The sequence below is a fragment of the Eutrigla gurnardus genome, assembly GCF_963514095.1.
Source record: "Eutrigla gurnardus genome assembly, chromosome: 7".
Classification (NCBI taxonomy): domain Eukaryota; kingdom Metazoa; phylum Chordata; class Actinopteri; order Perciformes; family Triglidae; genus Eutrigla; species Eutrigla gurnardus.
The window spans coordinates 25,263,854-25,286,599 of NC_139921.1; the positions used below are offsets into that span (position 1 = coordinate 25,263,854).

The following is a 22,746-nucleotide window of genomic DNA, read 5'->3' on the forward strand; positions in this document are numbered from 1 at the left end:
CTTGTGTGATGGATTAGGAAGTGCTGGAAAAACAGAGAATTTATGATTGTTTGATCAGAATAGATGCTCGGAAACACGAGTCATTCTTTGTTGATTCTTTGTTTTGTCATTTTAAGCCAAACCACAATGTTTTTTGACTAAACCTTGTAGTTTTGGTGTTTAAAGCTAACTACGTAGTTTTGTAGCGTTCTTCGTTCCGTTTGTAAATGCGACTGTATCTAACAGGGAAAAAACTGTTTCCTCGATAGTGGGTTGATACAAATATATCAGCTGATTAGTCACATGACTTAAACACTACGTTAATTCAGAATTTATTCTGCAAAGCGTTTGCGTATCCCGTCAAATCAATTTAGAAAAAAAACAACAAAAGAAACACAAAATTTGGCCGAAATGTTTTGTAACATTTTATGAAGCTTTCTAATGTGATACTTTATTAAAAAGTATAAAAATGCGTTAACGGAAACATGGTTGGTGTGTAACTGAACTGTGATGTCACTGCTGTACACCTGTGACTTCACTGCAGCGAGGTGAGCAGAAACTTCTCTATCCAGCAGGTTACTGGCTCCTCCTCCTCACCAACCCCCCTCCACCTGTCTGTCTGTGTTACCGGCCTCTTAATTGAATTAGCGCTCTTTTAAGATTCCTCCAGCAGGCCCCGGGCCTCCGATGACTCTCTGTTGTCGTGGAGACGCTCTGGGGGCCGGACACACCGAGAATTAATGGACTGAGCCACACACACACACACACACACACACACACACACACACACACACACACACACACACACACTCACTCACCTGCTCTCAAGTGGGCACAGACACAGGCACCTGACAGTGAATCACACACACGGAAGGCTCTGTCGGCGAGGTCTGATGTCTCTTCATCCAATCAGCTGAGTCGCATTTCAACCAATCAAACGATCTTTTCAAAGTCATGCTACATCTTTTCTGATGCTGCAACACTTTATTTCGTGTTTTGATCTCAAAAGATCTTTTTGAAAATAACAAAAGGAATGTTTAGTTGAAGTTCAATCTCTTAAATTAGACTAAAAGGTGCATTTATAGTGACAGACTCCATACATTCGTATTTTGAGCATTAATCATTTTAACAAAAAAAGATTTTTATGAAAACATAATTCTTTTTTAAAAAGTGAATACAAATAAAATCTTTTGAACATTTTTTTTAACTTGAAAAATTACATTGAATTCCATGAATTTGTATTGAGCCTATTTTATCAATGCAAAATAATAATTAAGATAATAATCAAGCATGATTTCTTCAACACATCACATTGATTATGAAAGTGCTATATAAATTCCATTTATTATTTTTATTAATATTATTAAGTCTTTGTATGAAATGACCATATACATTTTATATGGAGATAACTTGTTTTACGGGCGTTTTTTGTGATCATGTGATTACATGATTGATATTAATCCTACTGTTGATTTCCTGTTTTAATAATCTGCTGATAAAAAGAATATGTATTCTTTGATGCCAAGGCAACAGTAATAATTTCACTCTGAGCAGGAAAAACGTTTAGTGAAAGGAAGAAGAAAAAACGTCAAAGCAAAGCGTGTGTTTTTTTTTTTTTTTTTGTCCTCTGTGACCTTCCATACAAACATGGAGGTGAGACGACATTATATTTCTTTCAAATGGAAATGGATCAATGTTCATGTTCAAAGTCTCTGTTTGTTCAGTCAGACGGACAGATGCGACCCCTCGCTGTCCACACTCACACACACACACACACACACACACACAGATGTGAGCAGAGATTGTGGACATCAGTGTGAGCGTTTAGCTCGTTCTGCTGAAGTGAAGCTCAACAATCTGCCCTCCTCCGTCTCTCGATCTGTCTCTCTCTGCTTCATCTCTCCGTCCAATCCCCTCTTCTTCCTCCTCTTCCTCCTCCTCGCTTTTTATTTCTCCACCATGTATACTCCCGTCTCTTTTCTCGCCGCACCTCTTTCTTGTGGTCGGTTCAGCTATCCCCCCCCCTGCTGTTGACAGTAGATGAACCTGTCCTCCCCTACTGTTTATAACCCACGGCCGCCTCACCCCCGCCTCACCCCCTCCGGTCCTGTTCTTTGCCCTCCGGCCCTCCTCATCATTTCTTCCTCCTGCCGTTTGTGACATTTGAATCTGCTTCTTCCTCCTTCACGCCGTTCACGGCGACCCCCGTCTCGCCTCGGACCACGGACCAATCACACGGACCCGTAGAGCCCAGTACGATTATCATGAGTATATTAATATCACTAATGACCTGTTGTTATTTACAAGTTGTATCAACCCTTCCTAATGTGTGGAACGGGTACCGATCTAGATCCGAATCGAGGTCTGTGTTTGTAGATGTAGACCTCTTCCCAGAGTCCTCGCTCCCCCCTCCTCATCATCCGACATCGAAGCCTCGTGTCTGCAGAGACACTCGAAGGCGTTTCCCTGATTTCATGATGTTCATTTAGTACATTATGGTCCATTTAGAGTCCAACAGACCAGAAAGCAGGGGATGCTTTAGGGGGCGGGGCTTACCTGCTGATTGACAGGCTGCTACCACAGCAACCAATGCAGTTGCTAACGAGCAAAGTAAAACAAAAACAAAAATTAAGGCAGCAAAACTGCGTAGTACGATTTCGTACAAATACATCATAGTGTGGCTTCAAATGGAATTGAAAGTAACGTTCTAACAGGATGCGTACTTGTTTAAATCAGCGCTACGTCGAGAGGAAACGTAAGCACAACTCTTTTTTTGGGACGGTTTCGGGTTTCCAACGCTCTTAAACCGGTGTCACATGACGAGACTCCCGGTGAGATCTGGGTCCACATGTCGCCGTGGTTACGATGATGCTAATAATAAATACCCAGTATCTCTGTGGATCCACCTGTGGAGCTGATTGTCAAACAGCGTTTCCGTTATGTTTACGTGTCACTCGGGTGTACGGTGACATCATCACCCCCCCCCCCAGTGTATCATCTCCCCCTCAGCTTCTCTCAAGCAGCTAATAGAAGGTGACAGCGAGGCTCTTATATCGATACCTGCTGCATGATGAGGATTAAAGATCCACCGACTCCCCGCCGAGAACACAGGCGGAGTGTGTGTGTGTGTGTCTTTTCATAATGCCTGAGTGTGTGTGTGTGTGTGTGTGTCAGCGCGCCCCGTTGGTGTTTTTGAAGAGGTGTTTTCTCGTTAAGAGTTGCTCGTTAGGGGTTGAAGGCGAAGCAAACAGGTGAGACGTTGCCACGGTAACAGCGCCAACAAACATGTCTGGACTTTCATCTTCATCTGCTCGGGAGGAGAAGAAAAAACACTCGGCTCTTTCATCTGCTTTACAGAAGTGGAGACAGAGAGAGAATAAGAAACACAGAACGGAGACGAAGCGAGGAGAGATGGAAACAAAAAACATTCATTTAATCTGCAAAATACCAAGCAGCAACGATGGAGAGAGCAGGGGAGGTGGAGAAGAAGAAGGTAGCGAGGATGGGAGGGTGAGAGAGGAGGGAGGATTCAGTCACAAAATCTGGGATTTCAAGCAACCAGTGAAGGTGGATCCATGTGGATTCTGGATCCATGTGGATTCTGGTGTGAAGCTGCTCACAAAGTTAGCTTCTATAATTCAAGGTTCAACTTTACAGCTAAATGCTAAAGTCATCTTAGTAGCTAACTTGAATTGGTAGCGAGCTGTCAATCAGCAGGTAAGCCCCGCCCCCTAAAGCATCTCCTGCGTTCTGGTCTGGTGGACTCTAAATGGACCATAATGTACTAAATGAACATCATGCTGGATTGAAGAAGACTTGAAACTAGAGATTGAGACCATAAACTCATGTTTACAATGTTTACTGAGATAATACATCAAGAGAGAAGTAGGACCATTTTCTCATAGACTTCTATACAACCAGAGAGGAGTCGCCCCCTGGTGGCCAGCAGAGAGAAGTAGGACCATTTTCTCATAGACTTCTATACAACCAGAGAGGAGGTGCCCCCTGGTGGCCAGCAGGGAGATTGACGGTTTAAGGCACTTCAGCGTTGGCTTCACTTTTCAGTTCCGGAGGTTGCTGACTGGTTCTAGCCCAGAATAAATGTTTAAATGGATTCTAACCTGAAGATGAACACGTGTCTTCATGTTCCTTAAATTTTATCAGATGTTTTTCTGACGTCGTGCTTGGTCTCATTCTATGAGACGTCTTTGAACCGCGTCCCACTTCGTCATCATGCAGTGAAACCTGATGCCCTGCCTCCACTGACCCACAATCCATCTGTTCCCAAGCTCTATAGCGTTTTTTTAACATCACACATAAATGGGGTCTGAAAGTCTGAGGGATTCGTTAAGAGCTTTTAGAGCAATTCATAGAAAATGGAAGCAGACAATAAAGTGAGACATACCGCCCCCCGCTCACTCCACTGCCGCGTTTGTGACATTTACGGCGGAAAAACCTGGCAACCCATGACACATTAACATATCAATTTAGTACTCCGACAAAGTGAGAACTCGACTCCGGAGTGAGAAATTTATGTTTTCACAGCTTTGGATTTCTCTGGAGCGACTCTGGAGGTCGAAGCAGAGAGAAGAAACCCTGAGGAGCTCCTTTGTGATGCGTTTGGTTAAAAAACGGAACTGAAAATCAGACCTCTTCTCCCGAACACAGAAATCAGCATAACGGGGTCTTTTAGTCCGTCCATCAGTGGTTAACAGCGTTACAGCCACATATAGAAACCACAGAAGAAGAATCTCTTTATGACATCACGGCCCGCGTTCTCTTCATTGTAACAGGCGATCCAAGGTGTTGGCAAATCCGTGGTTAAGCCGATGAAGACCATGGACCTCGAGTCCAGGGTCAAACCATTATTTCAAGGGTCAGAAATAAACTTTTAACTCAACGATGGTTCCTGAAAACGCCAAATTAAAAGTTGATCACCATTTTCCTTTTCCATCAGTCAGGAAGACGTTATTCTACAAAACGAATGTTAGCTTCGGGCAGAAAATCCTCTAAATAAGATTCACAAAAACTGCCATGAACGCATCTCAGCTACGTCACGCAACGGCGGTATCGTCATGGTTGAACACGTAAAGAAGCGTAAATGTCCTGTTTCTAGCTTGGTGACTATTTCACATCATATCTCCTATTTTTATTTTCAGCTAAAAAGAAGAAATTTCCCAAAACATAAAGAAACGCTTCAACCTTCATTTTATCAGAACCCACCTGGAGATCCGTGGTTTTCACTGGACAGGAAGTAACGAGAGTGGTCAGACAGATGTGGAGTACTAAGTACCTTTTAGTTTGCACTGAATTAATTGAGTAAATGTCCCACCGCGGCCCAAAGCATGATGGGAGCTGCGGTGCCAAAAGCTCCAAATTGAGATGGAAATAAGAAAAAAAATAACTTAAAATAAAACATCGGAGCTGTGACACGTCGTAACTCTGCTTTAAAAATATCAGCTCTGTTTGATTAAAGGAAAAAAAAACTTCCTTCACCCTTTGCGTGAAAGTCAAAACGGATTACGGCTGACATCATCGGCTCTTATTGATTATCGTATAAATTATTGGGTCCTTTCCGCCGCCGCTCGCTGCCCGCGGCCCCCCGTTCAGGGATGAAAGCTTTACTCTTAAAATATTCAGCAGCAGTAAACAAATGGAGGTTATATGAAGTCTGTGTGAGTGAAAGCATTTACTGTTTCTCGCTAATGCAGCCGCCGCGACTTAAAACGCCGCCATCAATAAAACCCAATCTCCCTCCGTCCGTCTGCAGATTCCTCTTCTCAACTCTTTCTCTCATCCGTCTCTTTTCTTCTTCCTGTGTCTCGTTTTACAGGCAGCGCTCTTGTTTTTCTCTTTACCTCCATCTTTCTCTCTCTCTCTTCCTTTATCTTCTCCGTCTCCATCTTTCACCTCCTTCTGCCTCTCTCCGTCTTCTCCCGCCGGGTTAGCAGATGAACGTGATGTAATTTGTCGGGGTTCAAGTTTAACTTCCATCATAATAAAATGCCATCCAACATACAGACGGCAACCTCCGGTTCTGAAAAGTGAAACCAAATGCTAAAGTGCCTTAACCTGTCATTCTCTCTGCTGGCCACCAGGGGGCGACTCGACTAGTTTCAAGTCTTCTTCAATCCAGCATGATGTTCTTTTAGTACATTATGGTCCATTTAGAGTCCAACAGACCAGAAAGCAGGGGATGCTTTAGGGGGCGGGGCTTACCTGCTGATTGACAGGTTGCTACCAATGCTAGTTAGCGACTAAGATGACTTTAACACTTAGCTGTAAAGTTGACCTTGAATTATTGAAGCTAACTTTGTTAACAGCTTCACCCCAGAATCCACATGGATCCAGATCCAGTAAGGTTGCTGATCCACCCGTCGCTCCTCCACAGTCCAAATATGGTCGAGGCTTCTCAACTGTAAAGTTCTCAGTATCCCAACAGGACAATAAAGACTTTGAAAATGTAAAGCAGCGAAGCACAAATGTTGTTGGGATTGTTTTACTCCAGAACCTCCAATGTGGTGTGAAAACATGTTTACTGTACCTGCCGTCCATGTGGAAGGACCCCCCCCCCCCCCCAGACCCCGGTCTGGGAACCCATAGCCTTGAGGTTAGAGGACAAGGTTGCCAGTGAAAGATTTATGCTTCCAAACCCCTGAAGGATGAGATTTCTGAACAGTGACAAGCTGCTCTTCAGCAAACCGTCTTCAATGTTACTTGTGGGATTTTTGTTTTTACACATTTATTTTAGAAAGCCGGACAGAAAAATAACTGGAACTAAGAACTGAAGAAGGAGACGGGCAGACGTGAATGTGAGACGGGTAGAGAGAGAGAGATGGGTGAGCGACAAAGTTTTGTTAGCTGGAGGCGCATTAGCAGCAGCGGAGGGAATATGTGCGCGGGAACAAATTGTCGACAGGAATTCATTAGGCTCGTTGTGCGATAACGAGTGCTCGTGGTTTTAATTGACTTAATCAACAAATAGAATTAATCAGAGATTTCTAATTAATGGTAATTGATTGAAATATCCGCTGGGTCACCGCGCAAAGCAGACTAAATTCTCCTTCACTCTCCCTCTCGTCCTTGTCCTCCTTCCTTTTCGTCCTTTCACTTGTTTTTTCTTTCTTTCTGTGACTTTGTCTCTCTTCCCGACACTTTCTTATTTTGTTGTACTATTTCTCGGTTTAACTTTGTATTCAATTGCAGCTCCACGAGTTTGAAGGCGTCATTTTTGTGTCTCTTCTGAAGTTAAATCTGTTTGTTTTTGTTGTTAAATATTCGCTGTGAGGGTCAAAGGACAGAAGGTGTCGTCCAGATTGTAAATTTGTGATTTGTGATAATCACATTGACATGATGTAGAAAATCAAATCTGATGCCCATGTATCATATCACAGTATAATTATACAAATATTCATAATGATTAATAACAAAGAACCGTAACAGGATCATGATACTCACAGTGTATTTATAGTTCCCATAGTTGTTATAATCTTTTTTATTATTATCTCTTATAATGTGAGTCACTCTGTGCTCGTTGTTTGCTTTAAGAAAAGCTAAATTAAAATTTGTTTTCAGCCGCTCAACATTTTGACTTTTGAGCTTCGAAGTTCGGAGTCGAGGAATGTTTTCATTTCAGCAGAAGAACTCTGTTATTTCTGATCCTCGTCCTCTCAAAGTGCTTTAGTGTTTAAAAACACTGACATAGCAGCCGCACTAACAACCTCCACTCTGTCCTCCCTCCCTCCCTCCCTCCCTCCTTCACGGCAGGTCTCGGTAATTAGATTGTGGAGATGAGGAGGTGGAAGAGAGTTAAGAGGATTTTGTTTTTAGGAGAGGGAGATTTAAGAGTGAGAGAGATAGGAGGGAGGGGGAGAGAGAGAAGGAGAGATCGAGCTCGAGAGCGAGCAGAGAGGGAGAAAGAGGAATTAGAGTGAGGGGAGAGCAGATCCTCTTCTTTTTGTTTATCCTGACTCGCTCGCCCTTCCTGGAAGAGGATGTTGAGTGACAGACGGGGAGAGAGAGAGAAAACAAACCCGAGATAAAGACATCGCTTGTTCTTTTTGTTGTTGTGTGTGTGTCTCCTGTTGGACGACCTTGAACGTGACCACTTAGAGAGACGGTGGACTCCAGAGACCACGTGAGGGTTCTCGTCTGGGTTCTTGTTTAGACATAATGATGACTCAGGGAACCTAAGAACCATCCTCCTCAGAACGTTCTCCACCTCCTCTAGAGGGTCTCTAGGCTGGGATCCGGAGGAACCCCGATCAGGTCCTGAAAGACCTCAACTGACTTGTTTCAACATGGAGCCGTGGTTCTTATAACCACAATCTCATGTTTTTATCTGCCTTTGGCATAGATCCAAGAACATGGATCCAAGAACATGGATCCAAGAATTTGGTCCAAGGACTTAGATCCAAGAACAGTTCTTTAAGCGCTTCGTATGTGATGAAACCACCCGCTGCATTATGGGTAGAGCAACAAACGTGGTACTAAGAAGGAGATGGACGGGTCCACGGCTGTTTATCGTTAGTGTCGATGGTTCGTTAGTCAGTGAACTATTTTCCTCAACCTAACCTAAAGTTATTTTGGTTTATTTTGAAAAACACTCGTATACTAAAAGTGCCGCTAGTGGAACATAGAGTGCCGTGGTTTGAATCTCTGGAGTACCGTGGCGTCAAACTTTGGGTCCCAGCTGCATTTTCAAACTGTTGCTGGAAGTCAAAGGTCAAAGAAGTGAGCAGAATATCATCCCATCGTCTGCAAAAGGTCGAAATATAATCCTCCAGGCCACCACTGGTTTTCCCCTGATGATTTTCTTGTTGATCAGCAGATTGAATGGTTTTTCAAAGTTGAACTCTGAGTCACATCTTTTTAACGTTCCTCTCTTGCTCGTTCCGTTGTCTTTCTGTTTGTTTATCTCCCCGTTTCTTTGTAATTGACTTTTATCTCCTCTCTTCCCACTTCCTCTCCTCCCTCTCCCTCCCTCTCCTCCTCCCTCCCTCTACTCCTCTACTCCTGCAGCCTCTCTCTCTCTCTCTCTCTCTCTCTCTCTCTCTCTGCGGCCACTCCACGGCTTTCCATGCATTTTGAAAGAAAAGCTTTTTGGCAAATATTTGTCTGACTGTGTCTGTAGAGCCCTCTGAGTCAATATGGGCCCAGCCAGGCTCGACCCACCAGAGAGAGAGAGAGAGAGAGAGAGGGATCAGTGCATAAAAACCAGCAGTGCAGAAACAATAGAGACTTAGGATTCTCTCTTTCTCCTCTCTGTCTGAGAATAAACTCTCTGTGAGGCTTCTGCTATTTGAAGCTGACCAACCTGCAACCACCACGATGGTCATGATGATAAAAAACACGATATGCATCAGTATTTACACTGATCCCATCTGCTGAAAATGTGATTTTTAAAATACTTTTTTATAGAGAACAAACAGGAAAACTATGGTGAATAAAATGTAAAAAATGCAAACGTTCTGAATGTGTGGCGTTGCTCCACAAAACCAGCCCATACAACTAAACGGGGCTCTCTTTTACGTTTCCAAACCGTTGCAGGTTTAACGCAACAAAAAAAATGCAAAAAAAAAATACAAAGTCAGGGTTCGGCAACAAAACGCAAATAAAACAATAAAAGTAAAAAACTCTTATCAGAAACAGACGTTACAACACAATGTGGTCAATAAAACTACAGACCACAGCGAACAGGAAGTCAACATTTAGGTGACTTCCTGTGAGTTCCGAAGGCTGCTGGAAGCTTTTATAGTCTCCCGCTGCTGTCACATGATCACCTATCAGCTGGCCTCCAACCAGCCTGTTACTTCCTGTTCCTGTGATGTCAAGTTCGTCCATTATTGTATCCTTCTTGTCATATATATATATATATATATATATATATATATATATATATATATATGTGTGTGTGTGTGTGTGTGTGTGTGTGTGTGTGTATTTATACAGCGTAACGTTTCCTCGGCGAGGCTCCCTGTCGATGCAACAGCTTCCTGGAGCAGATTTCCAGAGTTATGACCGTCTTAACACGCTGAATTATCGTCCCGGCCCTCGATCCGGCTTCATTCGTCTTCCCGGCGCCGTCTGGCGAGGATCACTCAGTGGTTGTGTTGTTGTTTTAGAGCCTCCTCCGTCACCGCAACGCTCACGCCTCCTGTTTGGAATAAATCCACCTGCAGACGCACGCCGGGCCTCGTCTTCTTGATCCGGCCGGCTCGATGCTGCATCCTCATCCCCGTCTAGACAACGGGCGGGATATGCTAAACCGGGGAGAGAGAGTTGAGAGTGTGTGTGTGAGAGAGAATCTTATTCCATTGTAATAGTGTTTAATATTTATTGGAAAAATGTAAAGAAAATGTAAAGGAAGTGCTTTCCAGCGAGCGGGCGGGATTAGCATAAATAGTTTGTGGCTCCGACGTGTTTGGTCGCCGCCGCCGAGCGGTAAGGCCGTCACACTCACTCCAAAGCATGCATGTTTGCACACACACTTGTGCACGAGTAAACATTCAAACATGCAAACACACACACACTCACTGACCTTTGCTTGTGGAAACTCATCAGCATATAGTGATTTATAATAGGCACCGCCAATCCTTGTGTTTCTCTTTCTCCCCCCACTTTTTTTTTTTTTTGCATTTATTAGACAGCAGCCGATGACGGGGGGGGGGGGGATTGGCTGGTGTCATTTCTTTTTACGCATCGTTACTGCTGATCAAGGATCTGTGCGCTTTATTCTGATTCGCTGTTCCAAACAACCTGAAGTGTGCATGCCAGGCCAGTAGGTGGCGGTGCAGGTAAATCGTTTGTCTGCTGATCATGGAAACATGCAGAAAATCTTACATTTTGTTGGAGGAGCGTTAATACATTTATTAGCGATAACGCCACAAAACCAGCTCGGTAAACCGCCGTCGCTAACGTCGTCTTCTTACTCACGCACGGCTGTTTGACATCACCCCCGTTTCCATGGGGACGTGTTTTGATCGTTTACACGACAACTATTTTTTTTTTTAACTAAACCTAACTTTGTAGTTTTGTAGGAGACAGAGTTGAGGTTAAAGGATCATTCTGGCCGTTTACATCTTTTACATTTTCATAGTTCTGTCGATTGTATCGACGTCACTCCGTCATGTGTGATGATTCGAGAAACAAGCTCAGTCATCGGTTAATTCATCTGGAGGTGAAACTGAAAGTGATTATTCTCTCACTGCACACACTCAAACAAAAAAACTGTCTTCTTGCATTTTTCCGTTTGCTACCAACGAGCCAGAAATGTGTCACTTTGACGTTCCACGGGTTTGAACATCCGGCCGCATCGCTGCTGCGTCTGCATCTGAATGATAATAAGCTGAATGTTAACTGCTCCTCGTTGACCTTTCACCCTCCAGTCTCTGTGCTCGGAGGTGCAAGCCCGACGCCGAGGAGTCGCCTCCGTTCTGAAGCTCTGCCAGAAGCTGCTGCAGCAGAGTCAGGTCAGTAAACACTAATGCTGGACACGAGAATGCATCATGACGTTTAACCATGTGTGATCATAGCTTCTATAATTCCCTCCCTCTGGCACAGTCGGGCCCCATGGCGGAGGTGGGCCCAGAGGCGGAGCAGCACCGGGAGGCCCTGCAGCTGCTGTCAATCAACCTGGAGCGGAGGTGGGAGGCGATCGTGATGCAGGCGCTGCAGTGGCAGAACAGACTGAGGAGGGAGCTGGGAGAGCAGCAGGTTAGAGCGCTCGCAACACATTTACACTTTACATTCCTCACCCGCTGACGCGCCGCGCCGCTCACCGAGCATGTCACAGGTTTGATTTCACGCTAAGATTGTGGCGTGAAAGACAGATGGGGCCATGATTGAAACGGTGTTTTCTGTGAAACGATCGTCAACGCCGCGACAAAGCACAAACTTTGATAAACTGATCTTTTGTGAGATAAAACAAATGTTATTTCATCCTTTGATTTGGTTGGATAAGAAAAGGGCCAGTTAAACGAGGCAGCATCACAGGGGAATTGTGGGTAATATTTAGCATTCTGATGGACTATTTTATAACTTCGCTGCTGACGAAGACTCTGATTGAGCTGTTCTGACCTGAGGAGTTCCTCAAGGCTGCATTCTTGGTCCTGACTTGTTTGATCATCGCGTTATTGTTCCGTAGTTAAGTGTCGTCGTTGTTTCTGGTTTTAGAGCTTCGTACAGTTACGATTAATTCAACTCAGTTTTAAAAAAACAATCGAAGCGTCTTTGAGCGGCACGACTGGTGGTTCATTTGTGAGTGTTGCTGAAAACATGCGCTGTTTGAGGTGAGACACACACACACACACACAGTCACACACAGACACACACATTCACACACACACACACACACACACACACACAGTCACACACAGACACACACACACACACACACACACACACACATTGTAGAGGAGAAGACAAATAACAGAGGCCAGACACTCTGACCTCGCTGCCTGGCTGGAGAGTAATTTCACTTCTACTGGAGATGAGAGAGGAATAAAGAGAGAGAGAGAGAGAGAGAGAGAAGGAAGTGTAGAGAGAGAGAGAACCAGAGAGGCATATATCTGGCTGGTTTAGCTTATAAATGAACACTTCTGCTCAGTGATAAAACGATGTCCTCTCCTGGTGTGTGTGTGTGTGTGTGTGTGTGTGAGAGAGAGAGAGTGTTTGTGTAAATGAGCCTGCTTGCTCCGTACAAATGGCTGCTGGTGTTTCAACTGGCTGATGTTTACGTGTTTCTGCATGTATGAAAGTGTGTGTGTGTGTGTGTGTGTGTGTGTGTGTGTGTGTGTCCATCTGTCGTGTTACTCGCGTCCTTCTTTTAGTTGCATCAGAAAAATAATTGCCACCAATTTGAATGTCCAAGAGTTATTTAAAGAAGGAAAATCTCAGATTTCTTCTCTATGTGAGCTTGGAGCTGCTCTCCCTCTGTGTGTGTTGTTATCGGAGCTTTTCTGTGCTCTGTTGACGTTACTGCACACTGCTTTCATACAGCGGTTACAGCTGAAAACCGATAGCGTAGCGCTTCCAACCGTCAGGTAAACACTGTTAGTCTTGTAGGCACTGTTAGCTGTGAGCCACCGGCTCAGCCGTGGAGGAAGTAAATATGCTTTGAATTTCATATTTCGCACCTTTTAACTATTAGCAGCACTTGGTAATGTTTGAAAGACCTGTTAACTGGACGAAACATGCTATTGGAGCACGTCAGCTAGAACTTACGATTTATATTTTTTATTACGTAAGATGTAAAAAACTACAGCACAAAAAACGATGACGCAAAAAGATCAACAATGTTGTTACGTTAAACGCAGAGACGTGAGAGCGACGTCTGTCTTTTCAGCTCACATTCAGCAAGAAAGGAAAATCGGATAAATTCTCTAAATGTCAGACTGTTCCTTTAAGGTTCATCCTCTGAGGATGATGAATGACTTGTGTGAGTAGAGATTGAACCTGATGGTCCTGATTTCCTTCCGCAGCCCGTTTTGTTTTGATCATGTGATGTCGTGATGAGTCACACCTTTTCTTTTCTTCTTTCTATTCTCTCCACGCGGCAGATGAAGCTTCTCCTTTTACCTTTGATTCGATGTAAATGGTGTAAATTAAAGTCGAGGGGGGGGTGAAGTCTCACCAAGTGTACCTGCTAGTCAAACATAATATATGGAAATTATTTTTGAGAACACTTTTCTCCACGATTATGAAATATATTTTTCGAGCGGAGTTATGAGCAACATATGGAGGTTTTCATTCAGCGTTTTTTGCAATTACATTCAGAGCAGCCTGTCTGCGTGGAGAGGTGATTCATCTCGCCGCTTCTATTCATTCTGAACCAGAGCGGTGACGCCAGCCTCCCTCAGCACGCTGACAACGCCGCGGCGAGGCGGCGGCGAGTGGAGCGGCAGCAGCTCCTGGAGGAGCACGGCTACATGAATAATCACCCCGACGCTGCTAGATAGCCGCGCTCTCCTTGGACCTCAGCAGATGCTATGCTAACAAATGGGAGCAGTCAAACCGGAGCTAATGGGAAAAAGTTTTACAAAAAACACACACTTTACACCAACACACACCGACTGAGGCGCTTATAGCAAACGCAGGATTGGTACTGGTGCTGGAAATCCTTGTGTGGGGTTTTCAAGGTTTGAAAAGTGCTTGGATTTAGACTGAAGTGCTTGAAATGTGTGTTCTATGTGATGACATCTATGATAGAACAGAGAAAAGAAGATCTCCATATTTGAGGGACTGAAAACAGCATTTTCTGACATTTCTTTATGAAAAATGACTTTTGATGATGAACAGATGATGAAAATAGTTGGTGATTATATTTCTGTGGATCTGTTTGTGGAATTAGTTTTCCTTTCATTTGTGGTCCTTCTGTAAAAAGCTGTCTCCAAACATCATGTTGGTTGTTTAGAGGACAATAACATCTCATTTAATGTGATGAACAAGTGACATAATAAGTAGACTGAATACTGACCATTGGATTGGTACAAAGATGGAGTTTACCATAGCTGGAAGGTGCTGGAAAAGCATGGAAATGCACCTTGAAATGCTTAAAAAGTACTTGAATCTGACTTTGGAGAAGGTGGAGGAACCCTGGAAACGGACTCTGGTCTTGTTCATTCGAGTGTAAGGAACCCCGAAAAAAATCGCTTCTGCGATGAACACTCGGACCTCAGATTCTCATCTCAGTCTCAGAGAGAAGATGGAGAGCTTCTGAAGTCATTTCATATTACAGAATAAACTAAAAGATGGACATCTGATATTCAGATTATGTTAATGAGTTCCCATCCGATGTAAAAGGCTTAGCTTCCTAACTTCTTATTCTTTGGCGTTAAACGCTGCGTGTTGCACTGAAAACTCAAAGTCATTTCGGTCCCTAAATCAATAGGTTTTATAAAAAAAATGAAATTAAAAATCCCTTTAAGCGAGTGTAATTTCTGTGATGGCGGCGGAGCCATCTGTCTAATTATGTCTTGTTTCATATTACTGACAGTCATTTCTAGGAAGCTCCCTAAAAACCAAAGACTTAACAACCCCCCCCCCCCCCCCCCCCCCCCTTCACATGGAGGTTTAATGTAATCCAGAATCCTGGAGGATCCGGTCCATCAGCGTTGTTGTTTGTTAAAGAAGAGAGCTTCTCTGTTATTTATCTAAAGAGCACAGGATGCTTTTATTTTATGCTATCCAACACAGTGGGGTGTGTGTGTGTGTGTGTGTGTGTGTGTGTGTGTGTGTGTGTGTGTGTGTGTGTGTGTGTGTGTGTGTGATAATCCGCCTTGACTCAGCGGCCGCTGACACCGACTCTGACAGAACGCGTCCTGTGATCATTTAAAAAAAAAAAAAAGGAAAGCAATTGCTCATAAATCTCAACACAAATTATTCCGCTACCGGAACAAAGCGATGAATTATTCAAAAAACGACTTGTGAGAGGAAGAGCACGTCGCCCCGAAAACCCCAAAGTAAATACGTAATCAAAAGCCTTCAGAAAGCTCGGCTGTCTAAAAATATGCTTAGACACAGGAATTCTTCCTCCACAGACATAATTATACAAATTGCTCCGCGTCTCGTTAACAAGAGAGGGGGGTAATTCGTATTAGCCATTCATAGCCTATTAATCTAATAAACTAGTTGGCTCCGTGTGTGTGTGTGTGTGTGTGTGTGTGTGTGTGTGTGTGTGTGTGTGTGTGTGTGTGTGTGTGTGTGTGTGTGTGTGTGGAGCCGAGGTCTGCGTAATGAATTTCTATTAGATTTGTGTTTATTCCCCTTGTGCTGATAAGGGAGATGGGGGGTAATGACTGAACTGGGTTTTTTTTTTTTTTTGCCAACGCAGACGCATTCAAAAACACATTCAGCGCCGAGGGGAGAGGCTATCAATCAGGCTAATCCAATCAAATCCAGTATTTGATGACCCGCGAAAAACCTTGTATTTAATTCATATCTGTAATTTATCTCATTTCTGTATTTCATAACCGTTTACAGCTGAATTTGTGGGTATTTTTTATGACCTCGGATGGACGGGGGAGGATGGAGTCAAGGTGTTTGTTCGGACAAAATACTTTTTTGAAAAAGCAGAAATCGTAAAGTGGTTGTTTAGCGGCCGGAGAGGCAGAGCTGGTTGTTCCAGATGTTCCTGAAGTAGACACGGAGCCTGTGTGGGTTCAAACACAATCACACTCAATGTACAGTATATTGTAGACAACTACCAGTAGCAGGGTTCGTACGTGTGCTGGGAAATCCTTGAAAACCCTTGAATTTTAGTGTGGTGTTTTCAAGGTTTGAAAAGTGTTTTTCTTATTTCCTTACAAGCTGATATTTTGGAGGCTGAACCTTCTCGTCCCGTTAAACTATAACAAGCCAGATTCAGTACAAAAGCCTAGATAATCTAAAGTGAAGTGTGCTTGGATTCAGTTCTGACCATGGTGCTTTGTCGCTGTCGCAGCAGTGACCCACATCACTCAGAGGCTACGTTTGATTTTTGTCTTTCAAGACTTTTTGGCAACACGAGAGCGAGACAGAGAAAGGAGGTTAGACAGGCAGCGGGATTAAAACCTTGGACGTTGTGGGTTCATGCTTTGTGCTTTAGCAGCTGAGCCGGCAGGATTCTTTCTTTATCCTCGCTCAACTCTTTCAAACATGTTTTTATTTGATTTTTCTTTCCTTTTCTTTTTGTCTGCAGGTTCCTGGCAGCGTTCTGGAACCGGGTCTCGTAGACCTCCACCAGATCAGCCCGGTCCCCGCCGGTCCGGTGGCCCTGCCGGCAGACGACTCCTGGGAGTGGGATGAAACCGATATGACAATCACAGAACTGGAGCCACAAGAAGCACCGGACTCGGACTTCACGCACAACCTTCCCTCGGAACCCGACATGCCTTCTGACACCGTGCTCTCCAACGGGAATCAACCCGACGGCATTCAAACGGGATGCCCCGCCAGTCCCGAATTGGTGCCCCGTGTGAGGGGATCCTCGTTGGGGATTCAGGCCTCCCAATCTCTTCCCCCGTACAACAACAACAACGTCTACCAGGTGTACAGCCTCCATAGCGTGGAGTTCTACCGCCAGCCTCAGTTCCCTCTCAGCTCCTCCTCCTCGCTGCACAAGGCCACACCAGGGAAACGGAAACAGCACCTCCTGCTGAAGAGCCTGAGCAAGGACTCCTCCTTCTCCTCCGTGGAATCCCTGCCGGACCTCCTGGGGGGTTTGATGCCAAGCCGAGGGAGCGGGCAGTCAGCGAGCAGCCGGCGGTCGGAGAGCGAGAGTGGCATCGTTAGTGATACGGGAGACACGGAGACGACAACGACCAACTCTGAAATCCAGGAGGAGGAGGAGGATCGGGGGCAGGACAAGGAGCAGGATCCAGGGCAAGACAAGGAGGAGGAGCAGAAAGACGGGTCCCACCAGAGAACCAAGAAAGAGGAGAGCGTGAAGGAGAAAGGATGGAGGAGGGATGAAGGCCGACGGAACAGAGAGGAGGAGAAAAAGAGGAGGCACCGAAGGGGAGGAGGTGAGGCGGTGGAGATCCTGATTAACGGGCAAGGAGTCCTGACTCCCGCCGACTCCGACTCGGACTTCGAGGTGGGAGGACTTGCCGTAGACTCTGCCAAGCCCTCGATGCCCCGCGGTGACATCAGAGATGAGCGGTTTAGTGGTTTTGAGAGTCCTCCTGCTCTCGGCCGCCGGGCCTCCAGTCCGGTCTTGTCCCAGGGCTCCTCTCTGGAGTCCCTCCTGGCTCTGGGTGTGGAGTTGTTCCCCTCCAAAGACCAGATGCATCGCAGCGCCTCCCTGGAGTGCGTCCTGGTCCCGTGTCGTAGCGCCGAGGAGACCGGAGGCAGCCTGGTCAGCCTCGGGGGCCTGGACCCGGGCCGGACCAGAGAGCTGGACGGAGGTGGACCTGGAAAGGAGAGGAACCGGGAACGTGTCCTGGCAGAACCCTCCTCTGGGGAGCTTAGCCGGAGAACCCTGGACCTCCTGAAGCGCCTGGAGAACATCCAGAGTCCTCTGGAGGCGAAGATGACCCGCAGTGTTTCTGACATGACGCTCGGCAGCAGCTCCCTGCAGCGGGGCCACCTCCCTGCCTCGCCGTCCCTCGGTGGTCGTCACGCCCCCCTCTCCGGGATCTCAGGGTCTGCTCGGCGAGGACCTCCGTCCCTGATCAACGAGAGCTCGGCGACGGCGTCACTGACAGAGCTGAGCAGCACCGAGGACTCGTCTCTGGGCTCAGAAGACTTCACGATGCTCAAAAATCAGCGCCACCTCTTCCTGGAACCCACCGCGGCGGCCAACGCCAACTCGGGCTCTTACAGGAAGCGTTGTCACGGAAACAGCCGAAGAGGCCACGGCATGGACGAGGCGGACGCGGCAAGCCTGAGCCTGGTGGTGAACGTCTCGTGCACGTCGGCGTGCACGGACGACGACGAGGATGACAGCGACCTCCTGTCCTCCTCCACACTCACGCTCACCGAGGAGGAGCTCGGCGTCCGGGACGAGGAGGAGGAGGAGCGGCTGAGCGGCGGCTCCTCCGGGAACGAGGACGACGAGGACGACGATGAGGAGGAGATGGAGGGCTCCTACGTGCTGGGCCTGGAGTACATGAAGAGGGAGCTGCAGAGCTGGATCCGATCCCCGCGGACCTCCTCCTCCTCCAAAACGGAGGCCGGCCTCCGGGACGAGCTGCAGTGTGGCGCCAACCTGACCGCTGCCTTCACAGCCTCCTCTCACCACAAGGGGCAGCACTGCTTCCAGAACCGCTCCCGCTTAATGGAAACCAACGGCAACAAGACGGCGAGGGAGGAGGAGGAGAACCTCAGGAACGCCACGCGGAGCTACATCAGCCAGTTCGTGGACGACGTGGAGAACGGGAACGTGGACCAGAGCTGCTTAAAGGGGAAGGACGAGGACGACGAGCTCCTCCGCGAGGAGTCCAGCGTGTTCACCAAGAAAGGCGAGTCCCTGAGGGAGGCGTACGCGTTCGATTCCCTCCAGGACGCCAGCGATCTGACGAAGCAGCAGCTGTCCCCGTCGCCGTCCTGCGAGCTCCTCCCCTTCCTGTCCAAACGCGCCTCCTCGTTAGTGGGGCAGCTGAGAGGGGAGCTGCCCTGCCACAGCCCCTCCCCCCCCTCGCCGCCTTCCCTCTCACCCGTGGAGGACTGCAGATCCCACGATGCATTGCACGGCGGCAGGCCGGCCGCCGCCACCTCTGGGGGACGGAAGGCCATCACCAGCCAGGAGAAGTTCAAGTTCTCCTCGTTCGTGACGGAGGAGACGAGGAGGGAGGTCCGGGACAAAGACTCCTCGCTGCCCCCCAAGAAACGGCACAACTCCCACTCGTCCTGCTGCAGCCACCTCCCCTCCCCCTCCTCCCTCCTCCCCCCCTCCCCCTCCACCCTCCTCCCCCTGAGCAGCGGGGAGGAGGCGAGGAAGGAGAACGTGCATGACTTCGTGATGGAGATCATCGACATGACCTCGCTGGCCCTGAAGAGCAAAGAGGATCAGCCCGAAGACCCGGACCGGACAGACCACAGGGGGTCCACGTCAGACCAGAGTCCTGCACCCCTAGCACAGATCAGAGACAAGGTACAGAACCTGTTCAAATATCACAAACATGAAGACACATGCAGATGAATATATATCGCTAAAAGCGTAATGAAACAAATGAAAAGAGCGTTTAAATCCGTTTATTAATAAATGAATGAAATCGTTTCAGCTCAAACATTCTGGACGTTTCGAGGAAACGAAACCAGAAAAAGTAGCGTACAAAGTTTCTCTTGCTCACTGAGTTGGAGTACTTCAATAAACCGCATCACAGGTCACAACTTTTCAGATGTAATGACTCATTTCCTCAGTATCTCTTTGTGAAGTGAAGTAATCTAAAAGCTAATCAGTTTTCACTTTTCATTTGATTTCTGAACAGAAGAGAAATAAATCAGGCAGAAACAACTTTCCTCCTTGAGAAGTGTGAAATATAAATATAGGAGACGTTTTTATGGTTGATGGTTTGGTGTTAAATTTGATATATATAAATATATATATATAGGTAGGTATATATAATTATTAAAAAAAAAATCTTCTTTTTTTATTATTATTTATATATCTTTTTAAGATAATGAAAATAATGTATATATGGTGTGCTGTATAATTTAAATTTAAATTTTGTACAAAATTTTAATGAAAAAAAAAAATGACAAAAAACATAAACAAATGATCCCGATCCAAATCAAATGAATCAAATGATACAGAAGTTAAACTCAAAGTGTTCATAGTTACCATCATTCTAGTCATCAATCCCATGAACCAATCAGATCGCGGCAGCTGGCTTGTACTTAGAAACCTCCTCCTTCCTCCTCCAGGTGCTGGAACACTCCCACCGGCCCCTCCCCCTCCGTGAAGGAGACTTCTACTCCTACCTGTCTCTCTCCTCCCACGACAGCGACTGTGGCGAGGTCAGCCAGTTCTCCGAGGACCAGAGCTCCACGCCGGCGCCCTACAGCCTCCCGTCGTACGCCGCCACGCCGCCACCGCGAGGCCTCCGCAGCCCCGAGCCGTTCACCAGCACCCGCCGCCGGATGTCCTCAAAGTCCCAGAACAGCTTGCGTGGTCTGGACTTGAAGTCTGGCGGAGGGTCGACGAGCCCGCCTTCCTCCCTGCCCCCCAGCCCTGACATCCGGGACGAGGAGACCCTGTTTGCAGCCTGCACCGAGGAGGTCTACCTGGGCCCGCCCCTCTGCTACAGCATGGCGCCCGCCAAGACGCCACGCCGCCTCCTCCCGGACGACAACCTGGAGTACTTCTCCTCCCTGGCTTACTCCCCTCACTCCAAACCAGGCGATAGTCTGAGCCACATGTCGCCCTCCGACCAGTCCGTCTCAGAGCGGGATCACCTGTACTTTGAAGGATCCGGTCCCACAGAGGAGACCCAGAGCTTCTCCTCTCCTCGTTTCAGCTCCTTCCTCCCTCCTCCCTCTCCTCCTCCCGTGTCCTCCGGCGGCGAGGGCGAGCGGCGAGGTGAGGACCCGTACCTCCTCTGTGATGTCGCTGGAGGAGAAGTGGCGGCCGCTGGGAGTGGCGGCGCGCCACGGGAGGAGAGGAGTCGTAATGAGGGGCCTCCTTATCTTAATCCCCGGGCGCGTGTCGGCCCGATAGACTCCTCCGCAGCTGAATGTTTGGCAGATACTAAAACGCTTGAATCCAATATGGGCGCCGTAATGACCAAGATAAGTGTCTGCGGCTCCGCTACAAATCCCTCAAAAGAGCCAGCCACCGCCGCCACGCGTATTAATCCCAAAATTAACTGCTCGGCGATGAGAGCAGCAGATAGGGAGGAGCAGGGGGGAAGGAGGCGAGGAGGAGGGGGGGATGCTCAGCGGGCGAAGCAGCAGGAGGAGACGGGGAGGAGAGGGAGGAGTGGCTCGCAGCGGGAAGCGCCGGAGAAGCAGGTGAGTGTTCCACGTATTATCTGCTATCTGGGGACATTATACAGGGCTTTGATAGCACACTTCACCTCTCTACTCCAGGTATTAGTCCGAGCCGAGCCCCTCACTGGGGATGAATGTAATGAGGCCGGTGTGCCTTTCTCTCATTTCCATTTCAGAGGCCAGAGAGACGGGGGGAGGTTTAGATACAGTAACCTCCTCCTTCTCCTCCTCCTCCTCCTCCTCTACACTACACACTTATCCTCCTCCTCCTCTACACTACACACTTATCCTCCTCCTCCTCTACACTACACACTTATCCTCCTCCTCCTCTACACTACACACTTATCCTCCTCCTCCTCTACACTACACACTTATCCTCCTCCTCTCCTTCTCTTCGACACTTCCTCCTCTTCTCCTCTCGTCTACACTACTCTTCCTCCTCACCTCCTTTACACTAACTCTCCTCTCCTCCTGTCTCTCTCTCCTCCTGTCTCTCTCTCCTCCTATCTCTCTCCCCCCCCCAGGTGTTATGGAGGGGATTTGCCAACTCCTCACTTCTCCAGTTAAAGGTCCACTAGAACAACATCAGTATAATCAGCATCAGTCAGGTTTCATTAGGATCCTCAGCTACGACTCGTCTCAGTGATCCTCGTCCTCTCAGCGCTGCATTCCTGTCTTTGTGTCCTTTTTACTTACTTTTATTACGTTTTCTGTTTCCTCATGTAAATGACTTTGACTTTTTCTCCGTCTGTGCAACCTTCCATCTCCTCCGCTGATCGTACAGGTGTGTGTTAGTGTGTGTTAGTGTGTGTTGGTGTGTGTTAGTGTGTGTTGGTGTGTGTTGGTGTGTGTTAGTGTGTGTTAGTGTGTGTTAGTGTGTGTTGGTGTGTGTTAGTGTGTGTAAGTGTGTGTTGGTGTGTAAGTGTGTGTTGGTGTGTGTTAGTGTGTGTTGGTGTGTGTTAGTGTGTGTTGGTGTGTGTTAGTGTGTGTTGGTGTGTGTTAGTGTGTGTTGGTGTGTGTTAGTGTGTGTTGGTGTGTGTTAGTGTGTGTTAGTGTGTGTTGGTGTGTGTTAGTGTGTGTTGGTGTGTGTTGGTGTGTGTTAGTGTGTGTTAGTGTGTGTTAGTGTGTGTTGGTGTGTGTTAGTGTGTGTTAGTGTGTGTTGGTGTGTAAGTGTGTGTTGGTGTGTTAGTGTGTGTTGGTGTGTGTTAGTGTGTGTTAGTGTGTGTTGGTGTGTTGGTGTGTGTTAGTGTGTGTTGGTGTGTGTTAGTGTGTGTTAGTGTGTGTTGGTGTGTTGGTGTGTGTTAGTGTGTGTTGGTGTGTGTTAGTGTGTGTTGGTGTGTGTTAGTGTGTGTTGGT

General features: G+C 47.0%; 1 protein-coding gene across 1 annotated transcript in view; it reads left to right on the forward strand.

The window, feature by feature from the left end:
- akap6 (A kinase (PRKA) anchor protein 6) overlaps nucleotides 1-22,746 on the forward strand; it is a 135,498-nt gene that overhangs the window by 106,550 nt on the left and 6,202 nt on the right. The window contains exons 18-21 of the mRNA XM_084013869.1: nucleotides 11,367-11,450; nucleotides 11,542-11,694; nucleotides 16,658-19,552; nucleotides 20,326-21,411. Of these exons, the coding sequence (XP_083869995.1) occupies nucleotides 11,367-11,450; nucleotides 11,542-11,694; nucleotides 16,658-19,552; nucleotides 20,326-21,411 (4,218 nt within the window). The remainder of the gene's footprint in view (nucleotides 1-11,366; nucleotides 11,451-11,541; nucleotides 11,695-16,657; nucleotides 19,553-20,325; nucleotides 21,412-22,746) is intronic.